Source organism: Otolemur garnettii, unplaced genomic scaffold, assembly GCF_000181295.1.
Source record: "Otolemur garnettii isolate 467f Iridium unplaced genomic scaffold, OtoGar3 scaffold00077, whole genome shotgun sequence".
In the NCBI taxonomy this organism is placed as follows: Eukaryota; Metazoa; Chordata; class Mammalia; order Primates; family Galagidae; genus Otolemur; species Otolemur garnettii.
Genome location: NW_003852472.1, coordinates 8,189,994 through 8,205,283, shown reverse-complemented (window position 1 = coordinate 8,205,283; position 15,290 = coordinate 8,189,994). Strand labels below are relative to the sequence as shown.

At 40.2% G+C, this 15,290-nt stretch overlaps 1 protein-coding gene across 1 annotated transcript in view; it reads left to right on the top strand.

Annotated features, from left to right (window-relative positions):
- LOC100942622 (S-adenosyl-L-methionine-dependent tRNA 4-demethylwyosine synthase) overlaps positions 1-15,290 on the top strand; it is a 196,065-nt gene that overhangs the window by 99,749 nt on the left and 81,026 nt on the right. The window contains exon 12 of the mRNA XM_012807877.2: positions 9,260-9,395. Coding sequence (XP_012663331.1) covers positions 9,260-9,395 — 136 coding nt within the window. The remainder of the gene's footprint in view (positions 1-9,259; positions 9,396-15,290) is intronic.

The following is a 15,290-nucleotide window of genomic DNA, read 5'->3' as shown; positions in this document are numbered from 1 at the left end:
AGCCTCCCAAGTAGCTGGGACTACAGGCACCCACCACAAAGCCTGGCTATTTTTTGTTGCACTCCTCATTGTTATCTTAGCTGGCCTGGCCCGGTTAGAACCCACCAGCCTGGGTGTATGTGGCCGGCGCCTTTACCACTGTGCTCCCTTGTGTGTACATAAGTGTTGATCAACTAGTTCCAATTTAGTATTAAATAGCTGTAGTATTTGTTTTTCCATTCTTGAGATACTTCACTTAGGTGAATGGTCTCCAGTTCCATCCAAGTTGTTACAAAAGATACTAGGTCTACTGATTATCACTAGAATCTAGGAAGGATTTCTGAGAATGAGTGTCTGATAGTGGAACAAACACAATCTTTAGGTGTATCTTTCTCTGGAACAGAGTAGTCCTATTGGCCTGGAACTAATGTATGTGCCCAAAGGTCTTAAATATAAGACAACCTACCAACCCCTCCATTTTCCCAGTGAAAGATGTGAATTGTTCAGAAAAGTAAAAAGAAGAGTGCCAGGCCAGATATTAAGAGGAATCATTAAACTGCAAGTTTCACATCCTCTGGACCAGAATAGTACAGCAAGAGCGTCCTGAGATGGCCCCCGCTTTTACACTAATTTTCATGACTTGACACTTCTCAGAGTAGTTTTGCCATGGGGCACGGCCTCTCCCTATTCCCATGGCCCAAAAGAAAACAGAAAGAAAAATAGTTCTCTAAGTGCAAACAGTATTGCTTATTTCTGTGAATCAGGAAATATTGAAATACCATTTTTTTTCTAGTATCTTAATTTCTTTCAGAAAAACAAAGCTATGAGTTGACTGATATAACACAGAGGTCACAAATTTTAGAAGTTTCCCCTAATGTTGATAATGCTAATTCTAGACAACAAGTCAACTCATTCAATTCAGCTATGAGGTGAACCTCTTGCAACTATGTTGAGTGTACACTGGGAACTACCAATAATGCTGTCTGGGTGGTTGGGCAGCTTACTAAGATTTTAGTTTTTTTTTTTTTTTTTAAATTAAATCATAGCTATGTACATTAATGCAATTATGGGGTACAATGTGCTGGTTTTATATACAATTTGAAATACTTGCATCAAACTGGTTAGCACAGCCTTCACGGCATTTTCTTAGTTATTGTGTTAAGACGTTTATATTCTACACTTAGTAGATTTAACGTGTACCCTTGTAAAATGCACCATAGGTGTGGTCCCACCAATTATTCTCCTTCTACTCATCCTTTACCCTCCTCTTTTCCCTTCATCTTGGGCTATTAAGATCTTAATTTTTTTTTTTTGAGACAGAGCCTCAAGCTGTCCCCCTGGGTAGAGTGCAATGGTATCACAGCTCACAGCAACCTCCAACTCCTGGGCTCAAGCGAGTCTCCTGCCTCAGCCTCCCAAGTAGCTGGGACTACAGGCGCCCACCACAATGCCTGGCTATTTTTTGGTTGCAGCCATCATTTTTGTTTGGCGGGCCCAGGCTGGATTTTAACCTGCCACCTTAGGTGTATGTGGCTGGCGCCTTAGCCACTTGAACTACAGGCGCTGAGCTAAGATTTTAGTTTTAATTAAATTTTTTTTTTCTTAGCAACTACAATACCACCCATATTTTTGGTGTTTTTTGAGGAGAATCATGGCTTTGTAGATTGGTCTTCTCTTGGCCCATGTGCAAGCATTACTTGAGCTAGTGGCCTTTCAGAGTACTAACTTTTCCCAAACCGGGTTTCAGTCCCTGCTCCAGCTTCAGAACATACAGCTTTTAACTGACAGTTCTCCCACGTAGGGGCCTTTTCATAGTGAGCAGCCCTCCAGGACTTGTGGGAGATGGTCAGCGCTACAGATTCCTTTGGGTTGGTGATTGCAGTTTGCAAGAAACACAGTAGGCAAATGAAAATGCTGTTGCCCTCTGAGTAGCTTTGTGATTTTGTTTGTCAAAACAGAGGTTCCTGCAAGTAACAAGAATATGTAAGACACTTAGTGTTAGTAATAGGGTGGTGGTGGTTGCACAAGAACAAAGCCATTGTTCAATAGGAATGTACTGATACACTTTAAATGTATCCCTTATCTTTTGCCATAATTGTCTACCTCAAACTGCCTGGCTCAACTAGCAATCATTTATTTAGCTCATAATTCTTCAAATCAGCTGGGAGTCCTTTTGGTCTTGGTCAGTTTTGCTGGTCTCAGTGTTGCTTATGTGTCTAGTCAGTTGGTGGCTCCATATCCATAGGTCCTGGCAGGTTTACTGTGGTCTTGTCTTGGTGGAGACACTGGATTCTCTAGCAGGCTTCCCTGGACTTCATCACATGGTGGCAGGGTTTCAAAGAGCAGCAGGCCCCAACGTGCGAGCCTCTTTCAAGCCTCTGCTTGGAACACATTTGCTCATTTCTCATGCGCCAAAGCAAGTGACGTGGCGCACTCCTGGCTGCTGGGCGAGGGACCATACATGGGTACATGGACCATACATGGGTACAAGGAGAGAGGAGGTTATGGCCACATTCGCAGTCTATGTATAGCACAACAGACTGTACTTGTCAAGAGTACAACCTTGAGCCTACTGGGGCTCAGTATTTTTCAGGAAGTCAGTTGAAAAAAAAATTATAATTATGTGCATAGCCGAGGGGTGTGTAATCCATCTAATCCTTAAGGGCAGAGGCCTCTTAGCAGGAATTGATAAGAAGAAGGTTTCCTGGAGCAGGTTTCAGACCTTTCTTTTCTTTCTTTTTTTTTTTTTTGAGCCAGAATTTATTAAACTCAAGAAGTTTTGCATAGAATCTGGGTTTCTGACTTTCTGGCAGAAGCCATCAGGAGCCAAGTAGCAGTCATCTTTTCCACGAAGCCTGTGTTTTTCCCTCTGCCGCACGCCTGCCCATCTTGCCATCTCCTCAGCCCTGAGGCTGAGTGTCATCTGCCACTTGTCAGAGGAATTGCACTGCTGATTTTCCTATAGCAGAGAAATTTCTGTCACTGTTCCTAACCGAAGTGAAATAATGAAAGATAGACCGAGAGTGCCACACAGGCCAGGAACAATGGAAGGAAGCCTATCGCTTTGAGAAAGGAAAGAATATTCTTGTGCGTTTCATATGTGATCTGCATTTTGGTGTCCAAAGAACCTTTCCCTCTCCCATAACTTGACGTCTAGTATGTCCTTGGCCCCTGCAGACATATGAGTTTAGAACTCTTTACTGAGTCCTGTACAGTCTGTGCTTGCTTTCAGCTCTGTGGTCAGAGAGGGGCACCGCAGCTGAGGTCATTGTTCCGAGAGAACACGCCATGGAGTTATCTCTTACGGACTGCTCTGCGCTGTGATGCCAAAGACACGTGGGTAAAAGCAGAGCTCTGAAAATCATTGTGTTATAAGACAAGGAAGTTGTTGAGGACCCTGTTTCACAACACCGAAGAGTTTCTTCTCTGTGGGGAAATCTCAGAGAACTAGTTTGTTTTTATCTGTGGGCCTTTGAATCCTACAGCAGCATCTCCCCCTTTAGGAGTGTGCCGGAGAGTTTAAAGTCAAATTTGTAGTCATTTGTATCTCGCCGTTAGCTTCACCTTTAGTCCGCCTTTGTTTTTATCATGATTTTTGCATCTATTTATGTTATTCTTGGGGGTTTTTTTGGTAAGTATTGTCAATCTGTAGCCTTTCAGCTGCTGGCAGGTTTATCATAAGAACACAGAACTGTGTTCTGCATTTAACTATGATTAAATGTGATTACTAACATTAACTTGTGATTAATATTTAACTTCTCAGTCCTGCCCTCCCCATTTCATCCTTGTGTACATTTACATTTGAGTACCTTTTTTCACTGAAACTAAGTATGACCTTCACCTCCTTCTGCTGCTGCTTTGGTACTTTTGTTACTATGTATGAAAAGTCTGATTTTTATAAGTTCTAACTTTGACAGTTGTTATCTTTGCCTTTTTTTTTTTTTTTTTGGCCGGGGCTGGGTTTGAACCCGCCACCTCCACCATATGGGACTGGTGCCCTACCCTTTTGAACCACAGGCACTGCCCTGGCATTTTTTTTTTTTTTTCTTGTAGAGGTACATCTTCATTCTTTCAAATGTGCATTTTGGCTTGTGATTGTCTTTTGAAAATTTTTTAGAGCAATTTTTGTGATGGTTCAAGAAGTTCTGTCTTGGTGATTTTAATCTTGAAATTGAGCTTTGTGGGTGACCTGAGACCAAGGTGGGGAATGATGAGCTGACAGCAGGAGTGGAAACAAATCCATCTCAATCTAGGCGTGAATTTGCAATAAGGTTTGGCTTACTATTCCAACAATGTTGGACCATTTCAAGCAAATCAGCAAGGTAAAGAAGCTGGATAGATGGGTTCCATGTGAATTAAACGAGTGCCAGAAGAGAAACATCTTGAAGCTTGCCTTTGCTGTCACAACATAAAGGCAAAAATTTCTAAGCATGATGTTATGTGTGATGAAAAATGGATCCTTTTTGACAGGTGCAAGCAGTTGGCACAATGGTTGGATAAAAATGAAGTACTAAAACACAGTCTAAAACTGAATGACTTTAATAGACTATCAATAAAGAGCCTCAGATCCCTGTGAGGCACCTTCAGGCATGCCAATATGTTTATAATGGGAGTTCCAGGAGGAAAACAGAGAGAGAAAGGGGAAGAATAAAAAAAGTAAAAAAGCTCTTTGTGTATGGATATGGAATGGTACTCATAAGGTGATGCTCATAGTCTTTTACCCCTTGTGCCCAAAATTGTTCCCAAATTTTAGATAGGCGATGCTGTACGTACATTGTATTTTATGTAACACTTCCAGTACCCAGGACCCATACATGTGTAATTAGTTTTGCAATAAAGGCCAGACACGATGGCTCATGCCTGTAATCCCAGCACTCTGGGAGGCTGAGACGGGTGGATTGCTTGAGCTCAGGAGTTTGAGACCAGCCTGAGCAAAGTGAGACCCCTATGTGTACTAAAAATAGAAAAATTAGCCAGCCATTAGGGTAGGCAACTATAGTCCCAGACTATAGACTATGAGGCAAGAAGATTGCTTGAGCCCAAGAGTTTGAGGTTGCTGTGAGATATGCCATGGCACTCTACCCATGGCAACAGAGTGAGACTGTCTCAAAAAAAAAAAAAGTATGCTTATTCTCATAAATGGAAAAATTAAGAATGCAAACAGCTTCATGAGTCATATTTTGCTTCCAAGTGACTTTGGCTCCAGACTTAGAAAAATGACTTTTTGGTTATAGAGCTTTTTGGTTTTTGGAATTGTAGGGTAAGGGGTTAGTGGGTTGGTAATAAGGGTCGCAAGAAGGCCAGGTGCGGAACAGTGGAGTATGTTATCATTATAACCCATCCTTCCCACTGAATCCACTTTACTTTCTCCAGCACTGATCTGATTGTGTTCTTGCTTACTTAGGTCTTTAGTAAGCCAGGCCTAACCTGGCAAGTCATGAGAGTTGGCCTCGGACACCTCCCAGTCCTGTTTGCCATGTCAGCGTCACTGGGGATAAACTGATTCCTTTATCCTGATGCATCTCGTGGGCTGATCCTTTGCTTGCCATCTCCTTTGTTCATCCCTAGAAATGATCTTTTCATTATCTTTCTGATGAACTCTATGTCTTTCCAAGGTTAGCTTTGACTTTGACCTTATTTCTTATGCCTTTTATATGATTTTGCCAGGCAAAATCAACTTGGCTTCTTCATTTTTTCTCACTACACTTCACCCACTTTAGTCGTGGCACTGAGCAATTGGTGGGGCATAAATATCAAGGGGTCAGCCTCTCTTGCCCAGTGTGCTGTTCACAGTGGTCCAGAATAAATGTTGAATGAAGTACATAAGCCTTTGAAAAGGAATTAAGTTCAGAATTTGTCTCTGAAGACTTGTAGTTTTGGCTTCTTTTATGACTGCAGTCATAATAGGCATTTCTTCAATCCTCTGTCTTGGATTTTTTATTTTATGGATTACTGTTTGTTACCTTAAACTGCAGTGATTTGAATACTGAGCCATGCTGTGAATTTCCCCATTGTGATGCAACAGTGAGCAGAATAAACTCATCTTGGAGTTATTTCTGAGCTTAATTCTCACTGTTGACACAACTCTGTGGATCCTTGCATAAGTGTATGCTTAACCTCTTTGAACCTCAGCTTTATGTGGACAGAAATAGCAACTGTCTCCCAGTTTTATCAGGAAGATACAGTGAACTGAATAAAAAGGGTATAGCACGTAGCACAAGGTCACCAGCACATGATGAGTACTCAATGAATGGTCAATAATTTTCTCCTCCTTCATCCTCTTCCTCCTGAATTATTTGCCCTGATCTAACAGCCCCGGGTTGTCTCAGAGATATGGGTTCTAATAATATTGGATGTTTGGGCCACTCTGGCTATTTTTTTTAAACCCAAGAGGAATATCAGAGTTATTATTTACTTGGATTTCTTACACACATAAATCCCCACCTCCACCCCACCGTTTTTAATTTCTGTAGCTATTGTTAGACCTCATACCTTCTTAGCTACAGTATTTGGAAGGTAGAATTTGGAATAATTCTAAAAAAGGGAGAAAAAAGGGAGAGGGGGGTGGTGCCCATAGCACAGTGATTACCGTGCCACATACATCGAGGCTGGTAGGTTCGAACCCAGCCCCAGACCAGCTAAACAACAATGACATCTGCAACAAAAGATAGCCTGGCCTTGTGGCAGGTGCCTGTAGTCCCAGCTACTTGGGAGGCTGAGGCAAGACAATTGCATAAGCCCAAGAATTTGAGGTTGCTGTGAGTTGTGATGCCATAGCACTCTACTGAGGGTGACATAGTGAGACTCTGTCTCAAAAAAAAAAAAAAAAAGAGAGGGATTTTTATGTTCAATTGTCAGTACATTTCTATATATGATAATTTTCAACTCATTTGAAATTACAACAAAGGGCCATCAAAATAGTCATTTCAAGAGTCATGGGGCATTTTTACTGGGGATTGGGCTTTAGGGTGTATAATTCACGTAATTGTCCTTTTTAATTGTTCTCAGCAGTGATGGAGATCTTCAGAGACAGGAATTATTAGGATGATTTTAATAATAAACATTTTCTCTTTTGCAGTTTTTTTTGGCCGGGGGGCTGGGTTTGAACCTGCCACCTCTGGTATATGCGGCTGGCGCCCTACTCCTTTGAGCCACAGGCGCCGCCAGATAAACATTTTCTTATTTGGGGGCAACTAAAATGTTATCTCTGTATAGAATGGAAACAGATAAATGGCAATGCTGAGAGCCTCCTTGCCTAGTCTAGGTGAATAAAGACAAGTAGCAGGCAGAAGTAAGATCCCTGAGGCTCAGAAAATTTCTGCAAGGTCCCTTTGCTACTTTTGAGCTCTTTAGAAATGAGCTCTGTGATACCTAGGGACCTTCTCTCTTTCCCATTCTTCTGCTCCCTGGCAAGAGATCTATAAATGTCCTTGATTGTAGCCCCGGTGTCCATGGCTTCCTTTTTTGTAAACGTTAGAGGTTTGTAAAATAAGTATGTTCCTATCTTAAGTGGTTATGGTATAGGGGAAAGGTTTTGTTTCTTTTCTTTTTTGTTTTTATTGTTTTTTTTTTTTAAACATGAGTATAATCAAGACACACGTTTATTCAAATACTATCATGCATCAACATAAACAATAGTTTTTTTTTGTTGTTGTTTTTTGTTTTTTTGGCCAGGGCTGGGTTTGAACTTGCCACCTCCAGCATATGGGGCCGGTGCCCTACTACTTTGAGCCACAGGCGCCACCCCTATTGTTTTTTTTTAAAAGACCAGTTAAGACAGCACAAGTTTGTTCCTTGTTAGTCTCCCACCAAAGGGGTGAAAAGACAAAATGCTGCCATTACTGATGCTTTTGCTATGCATTTTCATTAGTGTTTGTGCTTTGCTCTGTGATGACGTGTTACTGAACATTGAAGGCTTTCCCATTGTATGTTAGTATTGCAGAGGGCTAAAAGTAACAAGAGAGGGCTGCGATTTTAATTGCCTCTCTCTCACCTTTGGTCAGAACCTTTCTACTTTTATAGCTGTAGGCTTAGACCCTTCTGATTTTTCTGTATGCTACTAAGCCATATCATTGCAAGCATTTATTTAGCCTATGTTCCCTTAAAAGTTCTGTCTGCTGATATCAATAATATCCACTAAAAAGGCGCTTTAACATCTGCCTGTGTGTCTGGATGAAAAGAGAAATAAAGCCCCTGCCCTTCAGGGCCTGACATTCAAGATTGACAAGGTTGATACTGATATATGTAAAAGGTGCATAAACCACTTTAAAAGGGTGAATTAAATTTATAGCATATGAATTGTATCTCCATTTTTTAAAATGCATGGACTAAATAAAAATGCTTAAAATTCTAGGGGTAAATGTGGAATAAACTGTGGAATAGTTATAAAAAATTAATAGTGGGAGAATTTGAACAGAGGATTATTAAGGGGGAATTTTTTTTCTCTTCTGCTTAGTTCTGTATTCACTGAAGAGAAATGAATTATGAGATCCATGAAAGGAGAAGAGGAGAGTCTTTGGAAATAATGCAGTCTAGATTCAAAGCAAGAAATCTAGTAGGTAGGAATGAAATTATGAAATGAGTCAATGAATTTGAGCAAAGTGGAGAATGAGCAGTAGTCATGGAAACTGATTGAAAGAGTAAGGAAAAATAAGAATCTCCAACTTCCATTTTCCCTGTGGGTTGTGGTGTTCTGGCTTTGCATTGCTTACAGCTCCCCATGTGGCTCATTGACTTTCAAGCCTCTCCACTGTTGGAAGCATAGGTGTGGCTCTCTGCCCTTCAATAAGGCTTGAGCTTTTGGGGTTCTTTCTTGTTCCTTAGAAGACTTCCATCAGCCAATTGATGATGGGAGGTGGCCCATCAGCATAGACTCCACCTGACAGCGAAGTTTCCCCTGTGTAACTCTTGAATTGCAGAGTTAATGGGGGAATTGAGCTCTGAGAGCCCCTCTAATGGTACAGGGCTGATACAGTCAGGCCTAGAGTTAGATCTTATTAATTTTCCATTAAAGCCTAGTGTTTGAAGAGGGACCAATTTTAAGTAATTGAATGTTTTCATTTTATTAGGGATGGTATCCAGTCATTTGAAAAATAACCAGAGGACATCCTGTTTTGTTACATTATTAAAATCATTTGTTCAGTATTCTGGGAGAAGTAGAAGCCTCTAGACCCAGCGCGATGTTTAATTACCACATTTATTACAGATTGTAAATTTTACATCATAGCCTGATATAGGCATAATTTTCTTTTTTCTTCCCCTCCTTAAAACATTTACCAAGAACCCTCGAGCCTGTTACTCAGCTATATGTCAGTGTGGATGCTAGCACCAAAGATAGCCTGAAGAAAATTGACCGCCCACTCTTCAAGGATTTCTGGCAAAGATTTCTTGACAGTTTAAAAGCCTTGGCAGCAAAGGTAAGAATTACGACATTTTAAAAATGAATCAATAAATAAATAAAAAGAAGGAAAAAAAAGAGAGAGGTGTTTTTTTTTTTCTTTTCCCTTTTCTCTTTAAAATTAAAAAATCACTATAGGCTTCCACTTTTTAAAGACTTCCTCTTGCGAGGAACATCGAACATTTACTATTCAATAAATATTTATTGAGTTCCTCTTAAGTGTATAACACTGTGCCTACTATATACCATTTGCCCTTAATGTATTTAAGGAGAGAGAGATATCTATTCCCAAAGTTAATTGGTAAAACATGGTTAGGTAACAGTACAGTTGTCTTTCTCTATCTTGGGAGGATTGGTTCCAGGTCTCCCCAACCCTGGCAGGTAGCAAAATCCACAGATGCTCAAGTCCCTTATATCCAATGGCATAGGATTTGCATATAATCTGCATACATTCTCCCGTACACGTTCAGTCATCTCTAGATTACTTAATTGACCTAATAAAGTGTAAACGCTATCTAAATAGTCATTATGCTGCATTTTTACAGTTTGTATTTTTATCATTGCACATACATTATGACTTTTTGCATTTTTTTTCTGTAATATTTTTCGTCTGTGGCTGGTTGAATCTGTGGATGTGGAGGGCTGACTGTACAGAGCAAACTGAGATGAGGGGTCAGCAATAATGTATGTCCAAATGTGAAGTTAATTTTACTGAATTTCTAGAACCAAACTTCCCCCACCCTCAGTTACTCAGCCTCAGGATTTAATGTCTTTTTCTGCAAAGATGTGGGCTGTCTCATGTGTTCCCGTGTGCCACGCTTGCCTTCCTGTTCTTCTTGACCAAAGTAATCTGATTCTTCTTTTCCATTAACGCCACACCTCGACAGTTGGTGCTCTCCATCAGTTCTGCCTCCGTGTCTCTGATTTCTTTGTGTGTTTCTCTGCCTCTGCCCTGGCCTTTCTTGCCCACATTGGTGCAGTAGTCTCCAAATGTCCCCCCTTCCTTCCTTTCTGTCACTTTTCTAAGTAGTTCTTGGTGCTTTCCCCACATCTGACAGTGATAATCACCACGGGTGCTTAAAAAAATTACAATTTCCTGTTCCTGGTGGCATCTGAAAATTTGCATGTTACACTTCCCAGGTGACATTTGATGTGCAGCTAGTTGTGGGAATCGCTGTTCCAGAAAACCTCCCTCTGTCCTTTGCCCGGCACTTACTCTGATGCTCCTGACCCATCACCGTCTGGCTCCAGTGCTCGTTTCTGCACTCACTGTTCTGTCTTCCCCAAGAGCGCCACGCTACTCGCTGCTCGGCCTCTGTTGCCATTTCTGCACATGTGCCCAGCACTTTCTTCTGAGTCTTTGGTTATTCCCCCCCAAGATCTTTGGTTACTTTCTCTTCAGTCCTTTCTGATTATTCTTTGACTTGTAGAAATTCTGTGCACCCTTCCAGGCTCAGTTTCATTATGACCTCGACTGTGAAGCCTTTTGCACTTGCAACTAGCTGCCCCTTTCTCGCTTCCAAAGTTTTAAAATGTTTTATCCTAGCTGCTCTCTGCTGAACTGTCTTCCTTACATCTGAACTCCTCACAATGCCTACCACAGCCCATTTTATGGTATTTGATAAATGTTTCTTTAAACTCAACTGGGATTTACATGTATCATATACATTTTCCTGACTGGTCAGCTGATTAAATCTTTTTGTGCTTTGCTACTTTGTGTTTGAGGAGTTAAATCAAGGCCGTTTTTGGTTATTGACACAGATGTTATTTAAGAAACGCACGAAGGCATTACCTTGGTTTCTGAGCTGCCTTTGATTATTTATAAAGTTAGCAGGCCAAGGTGCTTTTTGGGTTCCTAAAATCACTTCGTCTTTGTGTGTTACCTTCAGCCATGTTATCTTCGCTTGCTGCTGATATGAGACGTCCATAGCATAAAAATCGGAATCGATGTAAAGGGGAGTAAACAGCAGGAGCTGGCAACATCAGACACATCTGAGATTGTTATTGAGGCTGTGTTCTGAGCTGGAGTTTGCAAGATGACAAGCAGGCATTAGCTGAATAGGTTACGTTTCTCTTTTGGCCAGAATTTTCCACAAATTGAAATCTTATCTTGAAGTTACTAGCTAGCAGCTAAGTGCTTTCTGTTGCCTTTGGATGTTCAATTTTATTGTAATTACTCCGGGTTGACTCATTGGTAGTAATGTAGTAACTTAAAATTTCTATAATATTTTCTAACCCATGAGCCTCTTAAATATGAGTCACTATTATCTCCATCGAATCCTGGCTGGAAAAGTTTCCTTAGGCAATTGAAACGATTTGCTCACACATTAGGGCAATTGCTTTCTAAGCATTTTATAGCAATTACGGTTTATGTTTCTCATTCTTAATGTTGTTCATGTTGCCGTTTAAGAAAGAAGAACTGTGGCAGGATGCGGCTTTTAAAAAGTTTTCTTTAAATTATTGTTTAAATTGCTATTGTTTCCTCTTGAATATTTGATATTATAATCTATGGTTTATGCTATCAGGAAAGGTTTATTTCTGTGTTTATAACACAAATAAAGCATATATATATATATGAGCATATTGTAACTATATTAGTTAGGGTCGAACGTTTAAAATCTCAAATGATGTCAGATTACTGTAATTTAGGCATTTTTTAAGTAGCACGTTTCAGGTCTTTTTAATTGGAATGTCCGTACCGTTATCTTCTATTATTTGTTTTGGATTATTGCATTCCTGTGCAAAAGAAAGGCATTTGAGACGATTTCGTGAACTTTATAAAAAAAGAAATTTTATTGGTCCAAGATACTCAGCCCATTTCTGAGATAGCGCTACCTAGAGTAGAAGGTAGTATATTTTGTTTTTTCATTCTTGGCAAGTATAACGTTTACATTTCCAGATCTTTATCCTTCGTCAAAATGTTCCTCTTGAATGTGAAAAGAGAAATATATTGGTACTTGAGTATGTGGACTAAAAAAATAATTCCGTCAAGATAACAGAACAAAAAATGTGTTAGCTTCAGTTTCCGTCTGCAGTAGCTACTTGTCAAATAGTCATTTTTTTAAAAAAAGAGAAATACATCTTGTGTAAGACAGCACTGCCTACTGTTAGCAGTAGACTTATCAGCACTGTGACCAGCTGTATTTCTTCTGGCCCAGTCTATGTCAAGGTCAAGCTCTAGTAGGGAACTGAAGTATTTAATCCTTTCAAAGTTTAAGTAATAACATTGACATTCTTGAAATCTTATGTTTAAAAAGAAAAAAGACAAAAATAATTTCTTTCATTACTCATTCTTAGACATGAAAATGAACATTAGCCCTCTTACTAAGGGGTTAGGGTGCTCTGACCTGACATCACTACTTGAGTAATGCTTGTTCCATTGTTAGGGAAGGCTTTTTGTACCTTCTTAAGATATCTCTGTATCTAATATTTAAAGAGACCAATGCATTTGTGTGACCCACAATTTGTAAATTAAAAACAAACACTTAATATTTGACCTTTTTATCTCTGATGATAAAAATGTTATGTGTTGATGATGGAAATTTGGGGGAAGTAAAGAAATATTAAGAAGCAAGGAAGAAATTACCTATAATTCTAGCACTTTCAGATAATAACTGCGAACATTGGAAATACCTCTATCTAATCCTTTTTTACCAAAGAAAGTGCTTTTTTGCATATGATTCAGTTTTTTATGCTGCCTTCATTATTGTTAACATTGTTCCATAGCAGTTTCCCATGTCATTTTCATCTCCTCTCTGACTGTCATTTTAAAGACAGCTTCGTCTTTGGTCTTGCTGAGTTTTCTGCCTGTTGGCCAGTAGCAGGGAGCAGCAGGCATGCGTGATATTCCTGGACGCTTCTCCCCATCTTGGGGGACTGATTGGTTTCTTGTCTGTAACACAATAGGTGGGGACTCTCAGCCCCTGTGCTGCTTCTGAGTTGAGGTGTGTACATGTTGTCACTTTTGAACATTTCTAAAACCGGATGCAGTCAGAGGTGGCATGTCCTACTTAATTGGTAGCATTATTGCTTTCATAAAAGAGAGAAATAAAAATAATTGTACATAAAGTCATGGCTATCATAATCTCGAGTGTCTTAGAGTCAGTGGAATGTTACGCATTCTTCCTTCCCTCTTTGGTAAACTGAACTAGTCTTTCTTCCGGGGTCCTGGCAGTTCTCCCCCTTATTGGCCTATGTTATTTATCTCCACCCCCCATCCTCAATGCCAAAGTCTATTCTTTTTTTGGTGACAGAGTCTCACTCTGCACCCTGGGTAGAGTGCTATGGTATCATCATAGCTCATAGCAACCTTAAATTCTTGGCCTCAAGTGATCCTCTTGCCTCTCAAGTAGCTGAGACTAAAGGCGCCCACCACAATGCCTGGCTAGAGTTTCTATTTTTAGTAGAAGTGGGGTCTCACTCCTGTTCAGGCTGGTCGTGAACTCCTGAGCTCAATTAGTCCACCTGCCTTGGCCTCCCAGAGTGTTAGGATCACAGGCGTGAGCCTCTGGCCCAGATGAAAGTCTATTCTTGAGGGTTAGTTTGTCTGGCTACTCTGGGTATCTGTTCCTTATCTTTGGAACTTTGTCTTTGGACTTTCCATTCATGCATCCTAGGGGACCTCTCTCTGTAGGCCTAGATCTCCCAAGGCTAATTCCAGCCAGCTTACACTTAGTCGCCTATTACCCTGCTTTGCTTGGCTGGAATGATATTCTGGTTTTAGTACTCTGAAGTCAAACCAAGACTGCTACGCTTCACTGTCCCTGGGTCTCACCACAGTCAGTGTCTTCAAGGTGGTTATTTTTCTCCAGTCTTGAGAAATTTCCTAGTAAGTTGGTTTTCTACAGACCTGACTTTTGTGTAATCTTGTCTTAGGGAAATATGAATGTATTGCATCTTAGGTTCACATTTAGGCATCAAGTTATGTCTACTAGATAATTGCTTATGTGAGTTGGAGACTCAGAGGAATGTTGGGATATGAATGCTGAATGTAGATTTGAAATCCATCTCTTTAGTAACAGATTGTAGTTGAAGGCAAAGAAATGGATGGAATTATTCAAGAAGTGGCTAAGTAGGCCAAGGAAAGAATCTTTGGGAGCAAATTTGTTGAAGTGTTTAATGTGCAGGGTATATAGCGAGTCTGGGAAGAATTGGATAAAAATGTTGGTTTAACTGCATGTTAAGTTCAGTTCCATTCAATTCAAGGAAATAGTTTCCAGGAAAATAATGAGGTAAAGGTCAAGATTTGATGAAAAAGAAACTTGTTTTACCATGTGGCCTTGAATGAGCATGTTATAATAAAAAGAAGTGTAGCACAGTGTTTAGAATCCATCGTATAGGGGAATAATTGGGAAAAGTGGAAGTAGGAATTGTGAGTATTAACTTTTTGAACCAAGAGTACTAATGTTATTTAATGGAGAAGCCAGAGGTATTTCCTTTTATCAGCTTAAAAAAATTACATAAGCATATCTGCTAAAAACCACTTAGAAAATATAAATATTACCATAATGAAAAAAATGAGGCAGTACATTGAACTCCATAGAGACAACGCCGGGGCAAGTAAGAGCCGGACAGGCACTGGGTGACTCTGCGTCGCTGAGGAAAAATAACTAAACATGGGCAAAGGAGATGCTAAGTAGCCAAGAGGCAAAATGTCATCATGTGCATTCTTTGTGCAAACTTGTCGGGAGGAGCACAAGAAGGAGCACCCAGATGCTTCAGTCAACTTCTCAGAGTTTTCTAAGACGTGCTCAGAGAGGTGGAAGACCATGTCTGCTAAAGAGAAAGGAAAATTTGAAGATATGACAAAGGCGGACAAGGCCCGTTATGAAAGAGAAATGAAAACCTGTATCCCTCCTAAAGGGGAAACAAAAAGGAAGTTCAGGGATCCCAATGCACCCAAGAGGCCTCCTTC